The following is a 25,673-nucleotide window of genomic DNA, read 5'->3' as shown; positions in this document are numbered from 1 at the left end:
ATAAATGAAGTAAGAATTTGTATTTTTCTTCAATGACAGAAACCTGTTGTATTTCCAAACATGAGTATTGGGTTTCTGTTTTATGTTTTAAAGTCATTATGGAAATGCCCATGGAGATGTTAAAAAAAAAAATCAAACTATAAGGATATGTTATGAAACATGAATGTCTTTTCATCCAAACGTCTACCTACCCCTGCTCCCGAGAAGTGAACAGTTTGTTTTTTTAAATCTAAGAATTTTGTTAAATCCCTTGAAAACAGAAACAAATTATTAAGAGAATAATCAAATTGTTTTTATGACAAAGTGAGAGAGAGGCATGGACATATATACACTACCAAACGTAAGGTAGATAGCTAGTGGGAAGCAGCCGCATAGCACAGGGAGATCAGCTCGGTGCTTTGTGACCACCTAGAGGGGTGGGATAGGGAGGGTGGGAGGGAGGGAGACGCAAGAGGGAAGAGATATGGGAACGTATGTATATGTATAACTGATTCACTTTGTTATAAAGCAGAAACTAACACACCATTGTAAAGAAATTATACTCCAGTAAAGATGTAAAAAAAAAATGTTAATTTTCTTTATGAGCAAAGGACTAAAATCAACAGCAAGAAATTATTGGATCACTGCCTAACTCATTTTCTATTGCTATTTGTCTGCTGCCTCTACTATCTTAATTACTTTTATTTGGTGCTTGTCAGAACCATCACTGTGAGAATTCATTTGGGACCTTAACTTTTAGATCACTGTGGGCAAGTTTCATCTCTTTTTAAAGACTGTGCATAAGGAGATGGCATGGAGGAGTGAGTGGATACACAGGGCTCTTCACAAACATGAGAACCTGCAGAAACCATTTATGACTATCAACCCTTGTTCATCTAAGAAAATAGACTTTCTTTTATCCTCTAATCTTCCAAATGTGAATTACCCCTCTTTCCCTAAACTTTCTTTCTTTGGAGCTACAAAATAGAAAGAGTTGAAGCTCCCATCTCTTCTCCCTGCCAGTATTTCATCAGTGCTGATAAAGCTGTAGAGAAAAAACCTCCTTGAGTCTTCCACCATCTACAGACTTAGAAAACTGCTTGTGTAGCAGTGGAACATAAACCACAGCTGGGAAAGAGCAGGACCTAGACACCAGGCTCTGGAGTGGAAGGCAAAAGACCAGGGCTATTATTGTACTGGGGGCTGGGGATGGAGAGTCGGATTTATAAGTGATTTTTTTTTTTAGTTTGTTTAAAAAAATGTTCCATTATCTTTACAACAAGAATACATGTTTTTAAAGCCAGAAAAAAAAAATGTGTTTTTATGACTGACTGCTTGGATTCAAATCAGCTCTTTAACTTTGAATAAGTTATTTTATTAGCCTTGCCTCAGTTTCTCCATGAAATCAGTGTGTTTTCAGTTAATACCTTGTTTACTTCCAAAATGACTTTAGATGACTTACAAGTTAAAACCCATTACAAAATAAAAGTATTTGGAAATAAAACAGAAAAGGATTTTTGAAAATATTTTAAGAAACCTTTCTTGTACTACATGACAGCTTGTCATTGTGAGAAAGCAAGAACCCCTGTTATATGTATTAAATTGTGAATCCTTAAAGTATTCATATTTGTGTCCTCATTGCTTTCCATTTTGTTTTATTCCTCCTTCCTCATTGAGAGATACCTAGCTGCCATAGGATTCAAGCTAACTGCCTGTTAGATTTTAAGGGCAGAGGATATTGGAAGGAAGAAGAGTAAAACCGCGATCCTGATACTCTCTACAGGCCTGAAATATTTGACTCACAGGACTTGTTGCATTTTCCTTTCTTCTAGATACGAGCCGCTGATGCTAAGAAAGCCTGATCGTAGGCGAAGCACAACCCAGACGTGGAGCTTCCGAGAAGGGAAACTGACCTGTGGGTTACATGGGTTGGTTGTCCAGGTTAGTAGTTTTTGACATCCCCGGTTGCAGCAAGCAATGGTTGAGCCTTTTTTTTTTTTGAAACAAAGTCTTAATTAGGATATACATGAGATGTTGTTGAATGGGAAAAAAATAATTACAATGCAAATATGTATTATTTCATTTTAGTCAGGAAAACCATGAAACCTTGTGCATCTCTGCATATTTACATGGGAAATGTTATTGAAGGTGATATGTAAGAAATGTGTTAGGAATGGTTGCTTCTGAGTGATGGTTTTTATTTTTTTCCCTTGGCTTATCTGGATTTTTTTTCTTTGATGAGATAAATTACCTATGCAATTTTAAAAAGGAAGAAAGAAAGAAAAATGTCAGCTAAAAGCCCGCCACTAAGTTAGATGGATTAGTTTTAGACCTGTGAGGTTAAAACCATCTTTTATAAAGTGTTCTATGAGATGGTGAGTAATCTTCATGGGCTCTGCATGCCCCAGATTCTGTTTACTTCTGCATTCTCAGTGGTCCCCAAATAGACCTTTTATTATTGTAGCAAATGTCGAAATGAAGGTTGCTGTTCAGTTTCCCCTGCCTTCAAGTCAGCCAGTCCACCCCATGAAAAACTCCCAGGTACTTTATAAGCAAATGTGTGTTTGGAAAGTTACCAGGAATTTGGATTTTCTCTCCTTCTGGCTTCAGGCCAGGAATGAGACCATGGAGCTGAGATGAGTGAGTAGGAAGGTATCTCAGAGGTTTGGGCATAGAGCAGAACAGCACGTGTGACTGCGTGTGCAGTTCTGCCTCAGCCTGGGACTTTACCCAAAAGGTAAACACTAGAACATCAGGCCCAGAATCTAGAGAGCTCTTAGTGTGTTTGACCCTGGTGGAAACCAGGCTGTCCTTCCATAATGGGAGCTTGTTCTCCGGGGGAGCGAGCAGAACTGCAAGGAGCCTCTGACTGCTGTTTGGTGAGATTTATTTTCTTTATCTCTAGTGCCCTGAGCTTTTTTCATCAAAGACAAGCTGCTTACTTATATGAAGCACACATCTGGAATGGATTTGTGATTTTCAATTAGCAATGCAATTCAGACTTCTAGAGGCAAAAGAGGGCTTGTTATAATTGTTGGGTTCCGTGTCTGACCCTGACTTCTGGTTTGTTTCTAAAGCCCATGTAATTCCAATTCTCTTAGAGCATCCTGCCCAACCCACTGCTCCCCCCTCACCCAACCAAAAAAAAAATCCCTTTCTGGTGTTTGTTGTTTCTTGAATCTATTTCATCATTTCTCTGAGTGACCCTATAATAGCAGTATTCAGCAGAGCAGAATGTGTTTTGGTTAGGGAAATAAACTTGTTACAATCTTATCATTCTGAATAAAATAATTGAAGGCATTAAAACATTTTCTGACACTACCCTTATAAGGTTGTGTATGCACTTTCTTTCTAAACTTAAAATAGTTATGAAAGCTTTCTCTATGTTAAAGTCTGTCCTATAAACCCAGCTCAAATTTTCCTTTTCATTACTCACTATTTAAAAACTAACAGAGGGGGATCTAGACACTTAGCTATTATCTTCTCTAGCCCTGTATTCACTCTCCCAAAGGCATCATCCTGCAGACGTCCGTTTTACTTGGGGCATATAGCAAGAAGGTACTTTTCTCCAAAGGCCCGAATAACTGGCTGTCAGATGACATTCACATTTCCCTGTTTCATTTTAGAAGAGGCACCATATTTTGAATATTTGATTGTCCAGCCATATGCCTGTTTGGGGAGATTTTCAACTCCAGAATTTGCTTTTTATTGGAAAGCTCAGTGATAGTGATACTTTTTAAATTTTCAGAATGTTTCAGCTTTTGAAGCAAACCCTAGTGAGAATACTCAGAGAAATAGGGTTTTTGGTACTTTTTTTTTTTTTAAGCTTATCTTAATGACTAGAAGTTACTACTAAACTAATATACTGTATTCATGGAATTATCTTACCTTGAATTCCCTAAATTCATGTAGCATAACTGTCCATCTTGCCCAAGTAATCCTCCTGTTCTTTATCATCTGTAAAGCTGAAAAAACAGTAAATGCTTTGCTATATGTTGACCATGACCCTTCAGAAGAGAGTTTAAATCTGGTAACTTGTTTGAAATGACATATTAAATTGTCAAAGTCAGTGCCTTTGCCTTTTCTTACACATCTTTACTCTGTCCTGTAGGCCAAAGGAGGGCTTTCTGGTTTGTTTGACGGAGCTGAAGTTGTTCTTGGTCCGGACACATCCATGGAGCTTTTGGGGCCAGTTCCACCTGAACAACAATTTATTAACCAAAAAATGAGGCCTGGTTCTGGAATGTTGTCCATCAGGGTCATCCCAGATGGACCAACTAGAGCGCTCCAGGTGATGATTTATCGTAAGAACTGACCTGAGTCTCATTGTGCTCCCCCCGCCCCCACATGGTCAGTCATTCAGCAGATGTTTATTGAAGTATCTGTGCTGGATGTGAGGATGGCGTGTCCTTATAAAGTGGGGATAAGACCTGCCTCACAAAGTTGTTACAAGAATCAGAGTATAAGTAAAATACAAGATGATTTTTAAAAAGTATAAGAATTATTTCATAATAACTTATAAGGGAAAAGAATCTGAAAAAAAAGATAAATATGTATGTATCACTGAATCACTTTGCTGCACACCTGAAACTAACAGAACATTGTAAATCAACTATACTTCAATAATAATAAAAAAGAATGAGTAAAAAAAAAAGTGTAAGAATTAAAGAAGATAATGCCAAGAACAGTACATATTATTATCAGTCGTTATATATGTTTATTATATATTTAAATAATTGATATATTAATAACATTGACAACAAGGAAATATATGAGGTCTCTAATCAGATAATTAACATGTTGTGTTATGAAAGTAGGAGTGGAGGGTGCTATGGGGAGTATCTAGAAAGGATTTGTATGCCCAGATTTGGAGACTGGCAGGGGCTTTCTAAGAGAAGTAGCACTTAAGCTGAGCTCTAAATGTTAACTGAAGGAAGTTAGCCAGATCAAGAAGGAAAGGTGGAGGGGCTGTGCCTTAAGAATGAGAGTATTCGTTCACCAGTTATTTACTGAGCCCCTGTTAGAGCCAGGCACAGTTCTAGGAACTGAACCTAGACTAGTGAACAAACAAAGTTCCCTGCATCTTGGAGCTTACATTCTAGTGGGGTAGATAAACCATGAGCAATAAACAAAATAAGTAAATTATATGTATATGGGAAGTTATGTATCTCCATTGAAGGCCTGGAGATAAAGGAGAGTGATCCAAGTGGCACATAGAATATGCTAAGAAATAGGCAGGAGACCGAAGCAGGGGCCAGAACATGAAAAGCCTGATACATGCTAAAGAGTTTGTGTTTTTTCTATGGCAACAAAGAGTCAGGGAGTGACACGATCAGAAATTTATTTTAACTTGCTCACTCTGGCTGCAGTGTGGAGAATTGGAGTGAAACTGGAGACAGAGAAAGGCCAGTTTGGAGGGATCTGGCTGAGAGATTATGGTGACCCGAACTAGAATACATGGCAGGGAGGTGGACATGAGGAGGACGTTGGAGAGAAATGAATAGAAATGAAGGCTTGTTAGGGGGTAGAGTCAGTCAGACTTAGTGATTGCTCGAATGTGCGGATGGGAGAGAGGAAGGTGTCAAGAATGGCCTTCAGGATTTTGATTTGGGCAACAAGGAGGATGATAATCTCCATCACTAAGAGATGTACACAGAGCAGACTTCTGGGGGGAAATGAGGAGTTAAGTTTTGGACTCATTAAGTGTATGGTATCTACAGGAAGGTGTCCGGAAGTCAGTGTAAGTATGGGTCTGTAGCTCAGGGAGAGTTCTGTGCTGGAGATAACGGATTTATCAGGCATGGGGAATTAGAGTTAAGGAAAAAGAAAAGATGTTGATGTGTAACAGCAAATTCTCTGAGATAGTACACCATAATCCACAATATCTCTTTAAAAAGCACCCTTCTCTTAAGGCAAAAAATGAATGCCTTGATCCTGAGGTTTGCATGTTTTGACTTGAGCTATAATGCTAGATCACCTACAGATGCCTAACTCCCACTGTATGAAGCTCTCAAGGTCTACAGCTTGGTGTTAGTCATAGAGACTCAAGACCAAATTTGCTTCATTATTATATAAATCTTACCTTAGCAGTGCTTTGGAAGCCATTAACTTCCATAGGATTATTGAGCATATAGTGACTTTGACTTACACAATTGATATGGAGTGGGTTTCGCAGTGGAAGTTTGAGCCCTCTTAGTAAGTACAGTGTTTTATTTGACCGCAGATAACAGATTTCTCCCAACGGAAAAGTGACCGTTCATCATACGAAGTGGATGAACTTCCTGTTATGGATCAAGAGCTGCAGAAATTAAAGAATCCAGACACAGAGCAGGAATTGGAAGTACGTATTAGCTATTGCAGGGTCATTTCTTCATTACAAATTTGTTTAGAATTTTTCCCTTTGGTTTTCTTAGTTGAGACCTTCTCTTTTCTTTCTGACCTCTGTGACTTCTAAGTATCAGTGTTACTTCATAGTATTTAATGTTATCACATCATGAATGTGTGAATATGTTACTTAAATGACAGCTCAGGTCAAATCAGAATGTAATGAATGTTGTTACAGTAAGATGAAAATAAAGAAAGCTAAATTATTTGAATTTAAATAGGAGTGAAGGTTGAGAATAAGCAAACTAGGTTTTATCTTTTTGGCCCCAGTTGACTCTGACATCTTCATTTCCCTGGCCCTGTTTGGGCATCGGAAAGAAAGTGAAAAGTGTGGAAAGGAGCATGAGATAAGTGTGAAAAAGCACACTTATTCCATATTTATTCAGTAATCTTTAAAAAAAACACCTATATGTAAAGCACTGTATTGGATGTTATAGAAGTTTGGTGAATAACTTAATAGGAGCTTGTCTCTCAAATAGGGACAAAGATTCTCAAATGATTATTTTCCTGTAATGAGATGCAGAATGTCATCAGTGCTCCGGTAGAGGTGTTATCATATCACTGTGGAGTTCTGGTTGGGGTGGGGAGTGTGCCTGGAGAGGAAGGCTTGTAGTGAGATGATGGAATTTGAGCCGTCAAGGTGAGTAATACAGCTCCTACATGGTTTTCATCTGCTTAGAGGCAAAGTAGAGGGATTTAAAGCCATTTATTTCCTTGTCCTCTCCTGGCTACCTTGAGCTCTGTTTTAAACTGTCAGTGTGCCATATTTTGGTTTCCTTTCAGGTGCTTGTGAAGTTAGAAGGTGGAATTGGGTTGTCTTTAATTAATAAAGTCCCAGAAGAACTGGTCTTTGCAAGTCTTACGGGAATCAATGTGCACTACACACAGCTGGCCACCAGTCATATGCTAGAACTCAGCATACGGGATGTACAGGTGAGAGGGGGGCGCTTAGGACTTGTTGATCTCCTTTTCTTCCTGCTGAACAGCCGACCAGATCAGTGTTTGATGTTCTAAAAACTTTAGTACTTTGGCACAAATTTCTTATGGTCTTCAGAAAACCGTTCTATGAAAAGAATTCTTTTACCTATATTTGTCTTACTAATTTTTCTGTAGAGCAGAATTCTGAATATAGCAGCTAGTCCATCAGTAACTTAGATAACTTGGTCAAGGTGGCATGGAGGAAGGTGACACATGGTCCCTCATCTTGCCAATAGAGAAAACAGCGGAAATCATCTAACCATAATTTAGAGGAACTGAAGTTCACCATAGGGAGAAAAACAAGGGAAGTGGACTTGTGCTTCTGATCAAGGTGGAGTAACAGACCTGATTTACTTTCCTACCTGAAACACCCCCAAAATCCAGATCAAGTAAGGAGACAACAGATTCAAGACACTGGACATCAGGCAACAAAGGACAGTGATCCCTGAGAGGTGGGAAACAGAAGAGGTGAGCCCTGCAATCACCCCAGCTTGCTGCCGTGAAAAAGTTTCCAGACCATGTCACCAGGCGGAGAGACTGAGACAGAACCCAGCAGAGTGGATGAGCTGAACAGGGTTAAGAGTCCTAGGACCAAGGCAGCCAGAGTTCATAGGACAGCAGACCTGGGAGGAGCATGCTGCACAGAAAGAAATCTCAGGAGATCTGCAGAGGGCCCCACAGATGGTCAGCAAAGGACAGATGAGAGGAACCTACCGTCCGAAAGGGTCATAGCACCGGTCACAGCACCGGCTGCTCACCACCAGCCACACTGGGAAAACTGATAATTATGGGACATTGGGAGGAGCCTTCCAGAAAGTCTTGGGCCTCCGTGGTGAGCTATGTGCCCTAGGCTGAGCACTGCTCCAGACCTAGCTAACAAATCAGTCACACAGAAGGAAACTCTGAAAGAATCAAATCTGTTTCCAAGTAAATTAACCATGTCCCTGAACAACAAAGCTCAAGATTTAATGGAATACAGAAACATCCAGCACCCAACAAAGCAAAAATCACAGTATGTGGCATCCTATCAGAAATTACCAGGTGTGCAAAGGGGTAGGAAGACACAGTATATAATGAGGAGCATAATCATTCAGAAGTAACCCAGAGCTGACACAGATGTTTGGATTTTCAGAGAAGGACATTAAAACTCTTTGTAACTGTATTCTATTCTACATGTTCAAAAAGTTTAGCAGAGGCATGGAAGATATAAAAATCTCAAATCAAACTTCTAGAGATTAAAATGGAATGGAAAAAACACTGGATTTGATCTGTAGCAGATGACACAGTGCAGAAAAAATGATTAGTGAACTTAAAGACATAACAAGAGAAACTGTCCAAATTGAAATACCCAGAGAAAAATAATCCAAGGGGAAAAAAACCCCACAAAGAGACCAGCATCAGTGACCTATGAGAAAACTTCAGGCAACCTAATATATGGATAATTGGAGTCCCCAGAGGAGAGAGAGAGAGGAGACAGAAAAAAAAAAAAATTGGAAGGAATTTTGTAATTATTATGTTTGTTAGAGGGTTTTGTTCTTGTTGTTAGGTAAATGTCTGCCTTTTTTCTTTTTTTAAAACATGAATAACTTTTAAAAGTCATGAATTAGGGACTTCCCTGGTGGTCCAGTGGTTAAGAATCCTCCTTCCAACAAAGGGGACGTGGGTTTGATCCCTGGTCGGGGAACTAAGATCCCACATTCCGAGGGGCAGCTAAGCCCGTGTACCCCAACTATTGAGCCGGCGTGCTCTAGAGCTCGCATGCCACAACTAGAGAGAAGCCCGTGCGCCGCAGTGAAGGATCCCGCATGCTGCAATGAAGATCCCATGTGCTGCAATTAAGACCCGATGCAGCCAAATAAATAAATAAACATTAAAAAAAATTAAAATCATGAATTAAATTCAATTTTATTTTTTTAAAAAAAAGATTTGGACCATAGATTTTCCAAACTTAATGAAAACTATAAACTCACAGAAGCAGCTCAAACACAAATCCACATTCACACCGTCCCCCGTGCCTCTCCCCTGCCCTGCCACACATACGACATGAAGGAAACTGTACCAAGGTACAGCATAATCAATTATTCAAAACCAGTGGTAAAGCATCCAGATTAAAAAAGCCACGTTCCTCACAAGGAACAAAGGTGAGAATGACAGCCAGTTTCTTATTGGGAACAATGCAAGTGAGAATATGGCAAGCAACATCTTTAAAGTGTTGAAAGGAAAAAAAACCTGCCAACCTAGAAGTCTGTGCCCAGCAAATATATCTTTCAAAAACAAGGGTGAATTAAAGGTGTTTTTAGACATTCAAAAGCTAAAAGGACTCATTTCCAGCAGATCCACACTACAAAAAAATGTTAAAGGATTATCATGCCAAAACCCCTTTTCAGAAGAATTTTTTCTTTCATCATATATCACAAATAGCAAAGAGTTCAGGCTAATGACATCCCATTTGTTTGAGGATAAAAAGTTAATATCTTGCCACCTCTATTTCTTTGTCTTTCTTTTTTGATCTTACAGAGAAGATCCAAGGAATCATTTGCTGTTCATTAATTTCATTGACTTTTTACTGTAATTAAAAAGATTTTTTTTTCCTGTAGTACCTCTTGATTTCATGTGTGCTGTAAATTGTAGAAAATAAATAGATTTGAGAGTTTACTATGATTACAGTGCTATGAGGAAGAATTTTTAAGAACAGAAGATACAGTCCCACCCTTAGGGAGTGTCTAAATCTAATTGGGAGACTAAAACAAGAATCAGAAATTCACAGTTAGTACACTTGTGTCAAATGTGTTTGGGTAAAGAACAAAGAAGAGGTCAGAATAAGGCGAGACTTTATTGTCATTTCTATTGGGTGTGACAGGTGATTCACTCACTGGGTGAATTCTAACTGAGTTATCATCTGTGTGCTGGGCATGGCACTGGGCTCTGGAGATACCACCATGACTCAAAAGATGAAGTTTCTGCTCTCTGAGCTAACAGACTAGGGGAGAAGTCAGCCAATAAGTGAGCGAGCAAGCAAATAAATAATTCCAACTTGGGGTAACTGCTGTGAGAGAATAAAGAGGGATGCTGCTGCTTTAGGTAAGGTGGCCTAGGAGGGTCTTCCTGAGGAAGTGGGAGCTGAGCCGAACTTGGAAGAATAGAATGAGAAAACCAGAGAAAAGGTATACTATGGGGAAAATGTTCCGGAAAATTCTGAGGGAGGAGAGACTTGCCCATCTTTGAGAAACAATGGGGAGGCTTGTGTGCAGGCATGGTGGCGAGCCTGGAGGAGAGTGGTATGTAGTGAGACTGGATCAGGTGAGCCCTTGGAGGCTGTGCTGAGGAGTGCTGTCCTGTCCTAGGAGATAAGGGAAGCCACTGCAGGGTGTCCAGGAAGGAGGGACATGATTTGTGTTTTTGAAAGATCATTTTGGCTGCTGTATAGAGAGCACATGGTAGGAGGCAAGAATGGAAGTAAGAAGAAGTGCTCTAGGTCCCTTGCCCTTCTCTCTGCACCTTGAAAGCCAACAGAAGGACCATCTGCAGCGACTGTACAAAATGGTTCTGTGGGAACCCATGTGATACAATGGAAAGGTCAAGGGCTTGATGCTCGAAATACCTGCATTTGAATCCCAACTCTCCTACTTACTATTATACCTTGTGAATATAATAGTAGTAATAGTGTGGGCAAGTAGTTTAACTTCTCTAAGCTTCTGTTTTCTTGTTTGTAAAATGGGGAGGAATAACAATTAACCTTTAGGGTTGTAGTGAGGGATGTGTTAGGTGATGTGTAGCAAGTATGCTTAGGGGTACCCGACATATGTTCTCTCCTCTTTCCTCTTCCTAGTGTGGGCCTTTAGGGTAAAACAAAGTAAAGATGCTTGCTTCCTGCCGTGAGCCTCCGGATGTCCATAAACTTACCTGAGTGTGGAGAGTGTGTTCTCGGTGATGGTGCTGATGTGGGGGATGAATAGAGCAGTCCCTGGTGCCACTGCTTTCGTCGCTCCATTCCTAGAAGGGAGTTGACTTTAGGATGGGCAACTGTGCCCATTTGGTAGCCATCTGCTACTGATTCTCTCGTTTGAGTTCTTCAGGGAATTTGGAGCAAGAGAAGCATTGATAGCCTAGTGGTTGAGAACGTTCGCTTTGGGGACAGAGAGAAGTGGAGTCAAGTTCTCGTTCTGTCATTGACTAGGTGTACAACCTTAGGCAGGGGACTCTCTTCTCAGCTTCTTTGTCTGTGACATGAGGACAGGGATGATCCCCAGGAGGTTGTGGTGAGGATGCAGCAGAGCCCTGAGTTTGATAACTTGGACAGGCTGGCCGTTGTGGGACTTGATGAGATAATGCTTGTGAGGGGACCAGCTCGGTGCGTGGCACACAGCACTCACCAAATAAAGTATAGCTCCTAACTATTGCTATTATTGTTGCTGGTTTTAGTGAGAATATATTTTTCCAAAAGTACTTTCTGAATGACCTGCATATTGTGAGACCTAGTTAAAGGTAAAAATGAAAACTGAGCAATTTGTCTGTTTTTGTTGCTGCTTTTTCATGTCCTAGGTGGACAATCAGCTCCTTGGCACCACGCAGCCCTTCATGCTCTTTGTGACTCCACTGAGCAATGAGAATGAGGTCATTGAGACAGGCCCTGCTGTGCAAGTGAACACGGTGAAGTTCCCCAGTAAGAGTGCGCTGACCAACATCTACAAGGTAGGCTGGTGGGCTTGATTTGTCCTCTCGCAGCCCAGGCTCAGAGCAGCAGTTCAGGCAGTGGATGGAAATAGTCCAGTGGGGGTAAGGCACTAAGCGACTCGATACATTGTGTAGCGGAATTGATGGAAACTCCTCTTAAAACTTCAGATTCTCAGTTGTGTTGTTGATGATTCAGCGGGCAATAGTACTGAATCCATAGGGGCCAGAGTCTGTATTCGTCAGCGTGAAGTCTCTGCAGGAAAGTATAGCATCTTCTAGATTGGTTGTGACCAGGCATGATCTCGATATATTATTAAAATAATAATCAAAAATTAGCATACAACATTGTAAATCGACTATACTTCAATAAAATAAATTTAAAAAATAATAATCCAAGACTACTGGAAAAGGGATAGGAGGGGCCTGACCTTGGGACAGGCATCCTCCTCTGTAAGCTGCCACACTATTTACTAAAAGCAGATCATTCAGAAGTGATAAACTTTCTTTCCTGGAGAAGTCTTCATGTACAGGCTAGCGTTACAACACCAAATTCTGGAAAAGTGGGAGCTAAGACGTTGCTTCTCATATTTCTGGTCCTTTGTCACCAGCGCCAGTGGGGTCAAGCCTGCCTGTGGCCCTCAAATTCACAAGCCCAGTTCTGCTCCTTAAAGTAGCTGCTGTCCATGTGAGCTCAATACCATATACCACAGTGCATCTGAAAGTATAATCCTGACTAACCAGACACAGATGCCCTGGGAACCAAGCAATAGGATGGTGAATCGTCTACTAAACATCTTCTGGAATTTTTGATTCATTATAACAATGTAGAGAGAGATGAGCCAGAAAAAATTTGGCAGTATGATTATGAAATCACATAAGTAAAGAGACCACTCCATATCACAGGGGCCTTCTTAGGGCGCGGATGAGAGTTTCTCTGGCATTCGCACTGTAAATCAGAATTTCTTTATCTCTAGCATCTGATGGTCACGGCTCAGAGATTCACGGTACAAATTGAGGAGAAACTGCTCCTCAAGCTGCTGAGTTTCTTTGGCTACGATCAGGCAGAATCAGGTAATGTCGAATGTTCTAGGTGTGTATCTGGGAATTGGCCCGAGGGTGGCATTTTTTCGTCTGCTTGTGAAAATAGGTGGCCTCTGAATGCCTGGCAAGCTCCCTATCCACTTCATAGTCTGAGCTGGGAAGCTAAGGTTTGTGGTTCAGTTCTCTTTCTAAGTATTGCTTGTTGACAGGTATTGAGGTGTATCTGTGTACGAAAGAAGCTGCTCCAAGGGTCTCTGGTGTCCCAGCATACCCAGGGGCAAGCTTTTGGGAAGCAGTATATTGTTCCTCTTTGTTTCATGTTTTTTGACTCATCTGCTTTAAGATGGCAGAAATGATGTTAGTCATTTAGCAAACCACTTTGTTTCCTAACCTTTGTTTATTAAACAGATTCAGGGCCAAGAATCAGAAATCCCTTCGGCAGTTCCTTTGGTTTAGCTGAGGAAAAAAATTGGCTAGCCTCAACTCCTTAACTTTTTTTCACATCCATACCCTTATGCCTTAATGTAATTACAAAGGTTTCTTGTTACTTTTCTCTTCTTTGGAGAGGGGAGTAGGATAAGCTTTTGAAAGACCTAAATTTTCCAGCAGTGCCACAGAAATTATGTAGCTGTCGTCTCTTTATTTTAGATCCTTCATCATGGCCTTTGCTGGACTGTATATACAGCTTAGAAAGAAGTCAGTAATGCTTAGTCTTTTGAAGACTAAACTAAATACTGAGCCTAAAGAAATGATAAGATAGAGACTTTTAATGTTTATCTGCCCATGTAGGCTAAAGGGGGAAAAAAATCCCTGGGGACGTGTGTACATATGAACATACATGCACACAATGCAAGAAAGATATTTTTGCTCTGTTTACCCCAGACTTAGACTTTAAGCTTTAAGTAAGTGTCTTTGGGATCAGGAGCAGATCCTGTCTGTTTAGTGCTGCGTTCTCCACTTTGGGTCAGAACGCCAGTGTTTATTTGTGTTCAGAGAGCCACTTGAGCCTGCCTGCCAGGTATCTGTTCTCTTTTGGGTACCTTCTTGGGAAGTTTTACTTTAAATTTGATTGGACACGCTTTTCTTGTAAGTTGCTCTAAATAAATTTCTCCCCAAGCATTGTCTAGTGGATTTAGACTCTTTTGTAAAATCCTTGCCTGCCTTTCATTGAGGAATCTCCTCTGCCTTCTATAACTATTCCTGTTCCCTGAATACAGATAAGCCTATCTCTGTTGCGGTATCTTTTTTTTTTTTTAACCTATTCCCTTCTTTCTATAAATAGAACTGTATAAAAGCTTACAGTATAAATTTGTTTGATATGTAGATATGTACAGTCTCTTTGGTTTTATTTTTAAAAGCACCTGAATCCAAGTGCAAATAAGCTGCCCACATGGGTGTGGGGACAGCATCAAGTTGAAGAGCACATTGCTGTGTTTTAGCCTGTGTTCATCCCTTTTGCTTCATGAGATAACAAGTGAGAAATCGGCCTCCACTCTGCTATTTAAATGATGTCCACTGTTTGGGAGAGAGAGCCACTTGTTGTGATGTTGGTTCTTTATAGCCTGCAGCCTGTTTCTTTTCAAGGCATTATGTTTCGCTCAGATTCATCATTTAATTGGTCATGTTGTTCATGATGATTCAGTTAATCTACACTCCAAGTACTTATTTAGATACCATTTTCTGAAATAAATTCAGATAATCTGGGTCATTTATAATAATAATGATAACGACATGGTTTCTAGAAAACGCATTGCCATCAAGCACACCCATGACCTTTGGCTTTCCCACCTGGATTATTTTTTCCAGAGCTGATATCTGCCAGATGGTAATAGAGTCACAATCAAAAGATTAAGCTATTGTACTTTTTGGATCAGCAACATGAACCAGATCTACTTTTACAAAGAAATGGCATCAGGATACTGTACATATTACTGAGCCCTAAAAAATTAAATTTAGACAAATAGACGTTTACATTTTTCTGCGAGTTTCTTTTCAATGTGAACGAAAGTATTTGAATCATGAGACTTCAGAGGAAACTTATTTTTCAAGAAAACAATTCTACCTTTGTACCAGAGGTGGAAAAATACGATGAAAACCTCCACGAAAAGACAGCTGAGCAAGGTGGGACGCCAATTCGATACTACTTTGAAAATCTCAAAATCAGCATCCCCCAGATCAAGCTGAGCGTGTTCACCTCCAACAAGCTACCACTGGATCTCAAGGTGAGCTGCTAGCTGGGTAAGTTTTAAAAATGACTTTTCCTTGGAAAAGAATGAGTGTGTTTACCACTTGCTTTTTCCGTCCAGTATCATCATTTGTAGCAGATATTTTTACAGGTTTTCTTTTTTGAGAATTTTTAGCGACTCATATGTGTACGTACATATGTACAGTTGACCGTTGAATAGTGTGAGAGTTAGGAGCACCCACCCCTCCTCGCAATTGAAAATCTGCATATAACTTCCATTATGTGCAGTTCTGCATCCGAGTAAACTGTTGAAAAGATCCGCATGTCAGTGGACCATGCAGTTCAAACTAAGTGTGGTGTTCAAGGGTCAACTGTATATTCCTTTTCTTTTCTTTTCTTTTTTTAATGTTTAAGTATGACTTTGCTAAAGATTAAAGAGTAACAAAAGAGAGTAAACACAGAATTACATAAAACCCCATCTGCCCTCTGCTTAGCTCTTGGCTCATCTCAGTGAGGTAAAAGCCTCCTTTCCTAGGGCCGCTCCCAGACTCGAGAGAAAAGCTGTAGCCAAGACAATATCTTCTTTTTGTGCCCGAGTTCTGCCTGCCCTCCTTCTCGCCTCCTAAGTACTCACCTCTTTTTGAATGGTTGACGGTGGAAATGTCTACCACCTTCAAGGATGACGCGGTCACTTACCCACCAAGGTGTGGCCTCCCCTACCCACCATATTAGGATGAGACACTCCTACAGAGCATCTGGATATGCACTTGACAGATACAGTCTGAATACCATCTTTATTTTCTGCAGTAAAATCTATTAAAATTAAGGGATGCTTCTAGAATGCAAATCCAAGCCTATCTGACTCTAAAGTTTATATACATTTTACCCCTATGCTGTGCTGTCCCTTAGAACATAAGGAGGTGGAGGATTTTAGAGCTCTGTGAGTCCTTAATGATCCTCTTGCTTGATGAACAAGGATATTGGAGTTCACAGTGTTTTGTCACTGAAGCCTGTGTAGTTGGAGCAGGAGTAGAACCCAGGTGATTGTTGGAAGGTCCTTCCTTAGGCGGAGTCTACATCTGCCTCCCTGCAGCCTGCACCCCTTACTTCTGGTTCTTTCCTCTGTTGCACTTGAAGATGGGTATCAGGGCATCTACCTCCCCACTAACCACCGGTCGAAGGCTTTCCCACTGCCCCATGCTGCCTCCTTTAAGATGCTGCAGGGTGGTCTTTCTTTCCGAACAGGAGTAGCTAGAGATGTGGACACATAAGTAATACACCTGGAGTCATAAATTTCCATGCCTGCAGGAACTGTGCCAGCAGTGACGTTGGCGAAGCAGCCCCGGGGGCGCCGCGGCCCTCAGAGTGTGCTCTCTTCATCTGAAGGGGGCAGTGCAGCTCAGCTCCAGCCAGTTGTTATGGGGGAATGTGAACCCAGTGTTGCCAGATCTTTGGAGTTTTTAAAGTGAAGCCGGAAATCTGGATTTTTATGTGGAATCTCCTGGTTTTTAAATGTTGGCAACCGATTTGAATTTTTTTGTTTTTGTTTTTAAGCCTTGTGGACCTAACAAAACACATGTGTGGGCCTCATGTGGGCCCACGATTTGCCAGCTCACAACTTCTAAAATAGACTTATAGGTAACAAGACAGTAGTCTGGTCCAAATCAAGTCGTTTTTGGGTAAGGACAGGGCAAGGGCGACTGCTTCATTAAGGCAGCAAACGGGGTGAGTAGTTGGGAATGCAGGTCGGGACCGGGGAGCTCCTGCAACCATCCTGAGAACAGGGCCTTCTCCATGGACTGTCCTGTCTGCTTAATTAGCTTTAACTTCATGTTTCCCAGGAGACTAAAGATACTTATAATTAGCATGGGAGTGGGGGGGAAACCATGGGAAAACCACTATCTTGCTAATATCCACAAGTATCCACTTGACTTATGTGACCCTTTGGAATGGGTTTGTTTGATAAAGTATATATTCCCCCAGAACACTTGGCACTCACCCAACAAACCAGTGTCAAGCATTTCCTGAGAGTTAAGGACTTCTTGTTTTCTAAATCATCTTACTAAGAAACACAGACACCTAATTGTTCCTTCCAAATTGCTCCTGGTAGAAGATTTCCCCCCAGACTAACAAATGCAGTATGATTTTCTACAGTTGAAGTAGCTTCAGGCCCCCAGTTCCTTGGTATTGATGCTTGCACGCTCACCCTGCATGCAATACACTGGGAGTCGTTTAGGTTGAGTGTTTCATTTGGCGCTATATTGAAGGAACATTTTCAAGGCATTTTTCAAATGATTGCTAAACAGATTCAGTGGAGCAGCCACATTATGAGGTGTGGGGCGGGGGACACCCTGAATGTGGTACCTTAATGTTTCAAACAGTGTGCTGGGAATTGGGATGTCAGAGTTAAATTCTCAGCTTACAGAAGTCACCATTTTATTGTGTCTTGCCTTCTCCTCGAGGAGTCTGGGACTCATAAATAATGTCATTTATTCAAATAGTTTTCTAACAGAGTAATATCCCTTTATTAGTAGCTCTTAGGAAGAGCAGTCTGCTCTTTGAGATGAATATGTAACGGCTAAAAGTATGTGCTTAGGAAATGGAGTCCTGTCCCAGAGCAGGAATCATGAGAGTCTGACTAAAAGGTAACCATGTCTTTGGTATTGAAGGCATAATTATCTTGATTCTCTTGACTCCAGGCCAGAAACGAGGCTGTCAGAAGTCTCAGAGGGAAGTCTCTTCAGGTTTACACCGAGGGTACATTATTGCCAGATAGAGTGTCTGTTCAGAAGGACTCAAAGCAGTTTCACATCTGCTATCTCAATTGGATTCCTTACTCTGCGATGGAAGAAGGGGGAGATAATAGTTCCATCTCACAAATGCAGAGACGAAAGCACGGCATTCCCCGCCGCCCCCCCACCCATTCGCCATTATTCTCCCAAGTTTGCATGTTAGAGAGTAGCAGAATAATATTGAAAGTGCCAGGTAGTTTATATGTTCTTTCGGTTTTCTTAAAGATCAAAAGAGTCCAGGAGCCTTTAAAAGGTTTCATAAGGTGGCCTACAGCAGCCCTTTTCCCATTTAGAGCATTGGGGTATTACAAAAGAAGGGCTTTAATTGAGCAATCTAGTTTGGAAGAAAACCCACATTTTAATGGTCGGAGAGCAAGAGGGTGGGGGTGAGGGGGAATTTCAAACAAAGACACTATTTAAAAAGCCTAAAACTGTCTTCTCAAAGGCTTGAAATAATTTGTTGGGAAACTTCAGACCCTTTACTTTTTCCTCCCCTCCCTAAATAAAAACCAGATTTGTTAAAAGGAAAAAAGATCCAGTATTGTTAATTGTATTTCAGAAAGTGCCAGAGAGGGAAATATCCCTGTAGTTTTAAACACTGTCCCAAGAGGCAAGTGGGCAAATACCCTGCTTCACATAAACAGTCTCTATGTACCATAAATAAACCTTTAAAGAATGAATTCCAGACAGTTTTGTTTAGTGCAGGATAAACTAAGAAGGGAAAGGACATGGCCCAGGGACTAGCTTGTGATCTGAGACCTTATGGCATATGGACAGGTATTTCTTCTTTCAACTCTATAAAGTTTCTGGAAGACTTCAGCGGTTTTTATCTGGCGGAAGTAGGAATAGACATTTTCCTATTTTTATTAGGAACTTATGAGCACAGATTGCTTTCTCCAGAATCCATTTTATAACAGGAAACTGTCCGCTACTTGAGTAAATAAGCATCAACTTTGTATACTACTGTATTTGATTAGTCATTCAGTTACTACAAGAAAAAGCCCTGTTTGGCTCGGAAAGAGGGAAACTCTCATCTCCTGTACTTTGACTCACCAGAACAACCTGAAGGTGGCAGAGTAATTCATACCAGTGTGCCATATCTCAGCTTTTTCAAATGTGGGAGGCCCCAAAGCAGTACCAGGTAAAGATCATTTTTACTGAAAGGCCAGAATACTTCCTTGGTTCAGACAAAGCACGTTAGCCACTCAGAAAGGGGATAGTGTCTCTCATGAGGGCTTTGACAACTTAGTAGAGGTTTCAAAGTCTTTGTGTTATGTGTGGTTCTTCTTCTTCAGTGTTTGGTTGCAATGAGAAAGTTGGGGTACAAAGCTTTTTGCTGTATGCCTTTGCTTTGATCTCATTTCCTCTTTTCTGAGAAGAAAGTAATGCTCAGAGTTGTATTGACAAAACAAACTGCTGAACTGATGTCAGTACCTGGCTTTACTAACATATCTATTTATTGTGGGTCTGAGCAAAGCAGTTGAGGCTATGGGGCCTCAGTTTCTGTGTCAGTGAAATGGGGAGAATAGTGCCTGCTCACTTCATCATCACTCACCATGTGCATGGGTGAGACATTCAAGAATGAATAGCAGAACATTTTTCAGGAGAAGTAAAATAATCCTCTTTTCTGGTCTTCATGCTTTCTGCCTGTTAGGTAGTTGTGGTTGTGAAAATGAGCATGTTCAAGTCTACGATCTACTAATAACTAGCTATAGGAGTTTAGGCCACCCACTTAACGTTTCTTTGGTTTTATTTATTTAAAGAAATAAGAGTGTTAGGCTGAATTAACTTGAGGATGCTCTTAATCTCCGAAATGTTTTGTCCTGAAATTTAGTAGGAGGTTGCGAGTGACTTCCCAAGGCACCAGATGCAGTGGCCTTTTTTCTGTCCTCATCTTTGTCAGATCCTCTGCCATATTTGATATTGCTGACCTCCCTGTTCTTGGCGTTGTCCTTGCTGGTTCTCCTGTTATTCTTCTGTTTGTTTCTTCTCTTCTCCTAACCCATATGTTTATTAAAAAGGGCCATTTTTCTCCTCTGTGAACTAAACTGTCTGGTCATATCACTTGTCCATTTTAAAAATCACTTTATTGGTCTTTTATCTCCTCTTATTTTAGAAGCTCTTTATAGAAGTTTTGTCTTTGTTATAAGTTGCAAGTATTTTTTCTTTGGCTTTTCATTTGTCGTTTTTACTTTGCTTTTGGTGTGCGTATGTTTTTTAAAATCATACAGAAGCTTTCTATTTTATGTTGTCAAACTTATCAGTCTTTTGCCTTTTGAATCTGAATTTTGAGTCACAAAAAAGTTCTCCCACTCTGGTTTTAGACAATTTCATCTAGGTTTTCTTCGATTATATAACTTCATTTCAATTAAACATGCTCTTGTTCCAGAAGAATTTAAAGCAGACTCTGAAAATACATGCTGAAGGATTAAAAAATAAGTGAGAAAATAAAATAGAAAGTCCAGTAAATTGCACATTTGTATTAAATTATTTTAATATAAAGGCATTTCAATTCAGTGGAGAATATATAGATGTTTTAATAAATGCTATTGGACTAATTAGCCATATGGAAAAATATAAAATTAAATTTATTATTCACACTCTGTATAAGAATAAATTCCAAGTAGATTAGAGATTTACTGACATTATTAGCATGGAAAAGTGTTTTTACGTTTAAAAAAAGAAGAGTATTTGGCATGCTCTCTAAAATCCCTAAAATGTACATCATGTTAAATAAAAATATAATTGGAAAATAGGCCGTATCCAAAAATTGTTAATTGGAAAATAGGCCATATCCAAAAATTGTTAACTGGCTTATAGCAGACCCAAACCAGCTGAGAACTACAAGGAAAGCTGGATTGAAAAAAGCCCAAAAGTCTGTTTGAAGGTATTGGAAAGTTACCAAGACAGCCAGTACTTGAGGGGCCACGATTTATGAGAGGAAGGAGACTGGGTAAGGTGAGCCCAGCATTTACTCTGGTTTTATTTTTGAGACAACTCTAATTTGTAAGTGGTGTAGAGAGAAAGGTAAATAAGTCAAGCAGAAAGCAGCTGCCCAAAGTCAGAGAATCCGAGGAAAGCTTTGGGCAGCCTCACAGGGCTGGCCAAGCAAGAGAGAGACTCCATTGCTACTGAGAGAGCTGGTAATTGAGGGGCTCAGATCTTTTTTTTTTTTTAATTGAAGTATAGTTGACTTACAATGTTGTGCTAGTTTCACATGTACAGCGAAGTGATTCAGTTATACTTATGTTCTTTTCCATTATAGGTTATTACAGGATATTGAATATAATTCCCTGTGCTATACAGTGGAACCTTGTTGTTTATCTGTTTTGTATCTGCTAATCCCAAACCCCTAATTTATCCTCCTCTGACCCCCGCTTTCCCCTTTGGTAACTACAAGTTTGTTTTCTATGTCTTTGAGTCTGTTTCTGTTTTGTAAATAAATTCATTGGTATATTTTAGATTCCGCGTATAAGTGATATTATATGATATTTGTCTTTTTCTGACTTATTTCACTTAGTATGATAATCTCTAGGTCCATCCATGTTGCTGCAAATGGCATTGTTTCATTTTTTTTTAATAGCTGAGTAGTATTCCATTGTGTGTGTGTGTGTGTGTTTGTGTACACACCGCATATTCTTTATCCATTCATCTGTCGATGGACATTTAGGTTGCTTCCATGTCTTGGCTATTGTAAATAGTGCAACTATGAACATTGGGGTTCATGTATCCTTTCGAAATAGTCTTCTCTGGATATATGCCCAGGAGTGGGATTGCTGGATCATATGGCAACTCTGTTTTTAGTTATTTAAGGAATCTCCATACTGTTTTCCATAGTGGCTGCATGTATTTACATTGCCACCAACAGTGTAGGAGGGTTCCCTTTTTTCCATACCCTCTGTAGCATTTTTATTATTTGTAGACTTTTTAATGATTGCCATTCTGACTGGTGTGAGGTGGTACCTCATTGTAGTTTCGATTTGCATTTCTCTAGTAATTAGGGATGTTGAGCATCTTTCCATGTGCATTTTGGCCATCTGTATGTCTTCTTTGGAGAAACGTCTATTTAGGCCTTCTGCCCTTTTTCTGATTGGGTTGTTTGTTTTTTTGTTATTGAGTTATATGAGCTGTTTGTATATTTTGGAAATTAAGACCTTGTTGGTCTCATTGTTTGCAAATATTTTCTCCCAGTCCGTAGGCTGTCTTTTCGTTTTGTTGATGGTTTCCTTTGCTGTGTAAAAGCTTATAAGTTTGATTAGGTCCCATTTGTTTATTTTTACTTTGATTTCTTTTGCCTTGGGAGAGTGACTTAAGAAAACATTGCTACGATTTACATCAGAAAATGTTTTGCCTATGTTCTCTTCTAGGAGTTTTATGGTGTCATGTCTTATATTTAAGTCTTTAAGCCATTTTGAGTTTATTTTTATGCATGGTGTGAGGGAATGTTCTCACTTCATTGATTTACATGCAGCTGTCCAGCTTTCCCAACACTACTTGCCAAAGAGACTGTCTTTTTTCCACTGTATATTCTTGCCTCCTTTGTCGAAGATTAATTGACCGTAGGTGTGGAGGGGCTCATATCTTACAGAGAAGGGACAGGCAGAACAGAAACCCCAATAGTCTGAGCTGTTTTGTTTCTTGAAGCAGATGCCAATTTCTAAGTAGTCTGAGAGAAGCCAAGCAAAAAGTAGCAGCCAAGAGGCTAACTAAATAGATCTTTTAGCAGTTTTATGGTGCTGGGGAGATCACAAGGGGAGGAATGGAATTGGTTTTCAGTTGAGACTGCTGAAGGACTATACCAAACCTTATAAAGATGGAAACAGACCAAGATTATCTTTACAAGGACTGAAAGCCAGCCTTGAAAACACTGATTGGATTAATAAGCCTCTTTAACTGCCTGCCAGACACTAAAGACTCATTTAAAATCTGTAAGTTTTTATACAGAGTGTAGCATCCAATCACAGATTACCAGGCCTATCAAGAGAAAAAACAGACGCTAGAAACAGACACTGGAAACAGAGAAACCAGATGTTGACATTATCAGACACAGAATTTAAAATAAGTGTAAATGTGTTCAAGAAGTTTACCAGAAAACTGTAATTTATATTTTTAACATAATCAGATAATAAAGGAATATTACAGACTAGAATTTTTTCACAAACATAGAAGAAAGAAATGTCACCAAATCAAATATAGCAATATATAAGAAGAAAAATACAGTTGACCCTTGAACAACATGGGGTTTGAACTGCATGGGTCCACTTATATACTGATTTTTTTTTTTTCCAGTAAATGCAGCACTGCATGATCATGGTTGGTCGAATCTGTGGATGTGGAACTGTGGATATGGAGGGCTGACTGTAAAGCTACATGAGAATTTTTGACTGTATAGGGGATTGGCACTCCTAACCCTCACGTTGTTCAAGGGCCAACTGTATATCATAACCAAATCAGGTTTATGCCAGGGTTGTAAGTTTACTTTACATTTCCAAATAAATCATGTCATTCACCACATCAGCAGAATGAAAGAATTTAAAAATATGATTATCTCAATAGTCGCACAGAAGTCTTTTGACAAAATTCAGCATCCATTTATGATAAGAACTCAGGAAACAAAAAAATAGAAAGGAACTGCCTTAATCTGATAAAGTGTCTCCATAAAAAAGCTGCCCCAAATATCGTACACAGTGATGACCTATTGAAAGCAGGGAAGGATGGCCATTTTCACCACTTCTGTTCACTGTTACGTTGGAGATCCTAGCCAGTGCAATAAATAAATAAAAGGTATAAAGACTGGATAGGAAAATGAAAACTTTATTATTTGCAGAGAACATGATTACCTAGAAAATCTAAAAGGATATACAACTAAGTTATTAGAATAAATAAGTAAATTTAACAAGGTCACTGAAGACATTGTACAAAAATCAGTTGTATTTCTATATGTCAGAGAAAAGGAAAATTTGAAGGATGTCTTTACAACACCATTAAGAAAACATCAAATACAATATCATCTATTGCTCTGTAACGAATCATGCCAAAACTTAGTAGTTTAAAACAACCATTTTATTTGTTGACAAATCTGTGGGTCAGCAATTTAGACTGGACTTAGCTGGGTGCTGTTTCCGCTGGACTTACTTGTGGTTATTGATGTGGCTGCAGTCACCTGCCAGTCAGCTGAGACCAAAGGGTATATAAGATGACCTTACAACCGTGTCAGGCGCTTGGTGTTGGCTGTCAGTAGACCCCCTTCCACGTGGTCTCTCGTCTTCAAGGAAGCTAGTCTCAGCCTCTTCACATGGTGGAAACATCAAAAAGGGTGGAGCAGAAGCTCCGAGATCTCTTGAGGCCAAAGCTCAGAGATTGCACGTTACTTCTGCTGCACTTTATTGTTTGAAGCAAGTTATAAGGTCAGTGCAGATTCAGGCGAAGGGGAAATAGACTCTGCTAATGATAGAAGATGCAAAGAATTTGTGGCCATTTTTACTGTACCACAGATACCTAGGAATAAATCCAACAAAGTGTGTACAAGACCTCTGCACAGAAAGCAATTAAATATTACTGAGAGAAATTTTAAAAGGGCTAAACAAGTAAAGGGGTGCACCATGTTAATACATTGGAAGATTCAATATTATAAAGTTGTCATTTCTTCTCAAATTGATCTATAGATTCAATGGAGTCTTGATAAAAATTCTAGCAATTTTTTTGGTGGCAGATTGACAGGCTGATTCTAAAATTTATTTGGAGATGAAAAGTGCAAAGAGTAACCAAGGTAGTTCTGAAGAAAAAGAACAAAGTTGGCGAGCTTACACTAACATACTTCAAAATTATTATAAAACTATAGTAATTAAGACAGTGTGGTATTGACAGAAGGCAGGGCAAAATGAAACACAAAGGAGAATCCAAAAACAGACACATATAAGTACATTCACTTGACTTATGACAAAGTTACCCTGTACTACAATAAGGGGAAGGATGGCCTTTCAATAAATGTTATTCAGTTGATTAGATACCCATGTGGAAAAAATGCTTCTTGATCTGTGCTTTAGAACATATATAATAATCACGTTCAGGTAGATTGTAGATTTAAATGTGAAGAGTAGAACAATAAAAATTCTGTAAGTAAACATATGGGAATATCTTTATGACCTTAGTGTAGGTAATTTCTTAACTATGACCTAGAAAGTTCTTTCCATAAAGGAAAGATTGTTAAGTTGGATTTCATTAAAACTAAGAATGTCTGCTATCAAAAAACACCGAGTGATAAGACAAGTCCCATAATGGGAGAAGATACTTGCAGTATATTCATGAAACAGAAGACTTGTATACAGAATGTATAAGAAAAACTCCTACAAAACTATAAGGAAAAAACAGACAATCCACTATGAAAATGAGCAAAAGACTCAAGTAGGAACTTAACAAAAAAGTATATCCATGAGGCTGATGTGTGTATTATCAGGTGCGTAATCTCATCCTTCAACAAGAAGATGGAAATTAAAACCACACTGAGTTACCATTACACACCCATTAGAATATTTGTTTTTTAAAAAGCTATCTTTGGGACTTCCATAGTGGCGCAGTGGTTAAGAATCCGCCTGCCAATGCAGGGGACACAGGTTCAATCCCTGGTCCGGGAAGATCCC

General features: G+C 39.6%; 1 protein-coding gene across 3 annotated transcripts in view; it reads left to right on the top strand.

Moving 5' to 3' along the window:
• The window catches only part of VPS13D (vacuolar protein sorting 13 homolog D), a 244,991-nt gene that overhangs the window by 127,733 nt on the left and 91,585 nt on the right, over window positions 1-25,673 (top strand). For all 3 annotated transcript variants that reach the window (XM_060141400.1, XM_060141399.1, XM_060141398.1), the window contains 7 exons: window positions 1,812-1,920; window positions 4,091-4,270; window positions 6,203-6,319; window positions 7,147-7,296; window positions 11,884-12,033; window positions 12,990-13,086; window positions 15,130-15,278. In XM_060141400.1, coding sequence (XP_059997383.1) covers window positions 1,812-1,920; window positions 4,091-4,270; window positions 6,203-6,319; window positions 7,147-7,296; window positions 11,884-12,033; window positions 12,990-13,086; window positions 15,130-15,278 — 952 coding nt within the window. The remainder of the gene's footprint in view (window positions 1-1,811; window positions 1,921-4,090; window positions 4,271-6,202; window positions 6,320-7,146; window positions 7,297-11,883; window positions 12,034-12,989; window positions 13,087-15,129; window positions 15,279-25,673) is intronic.

The sequence above is a fragment of the Lagenorhynchus albirostris genome, chromosome 2, assembly GCF_949774975.1.
Source record: "Lagenorhynchus albirostris chromosome 2, mLagAlb1.1, whole genome shotgun sequence".
NCBI lineage: Eukaryota > Metazoa > Chordata > Mammalia > Artiodactyla > Delphinidae > Lagenorhynchus > Lagenorhynchus albirostris.
Note: the sequence above shows the minus strand (reverse complement) of the source record. Positions and strands in the feature narration are given on the sequence as shown.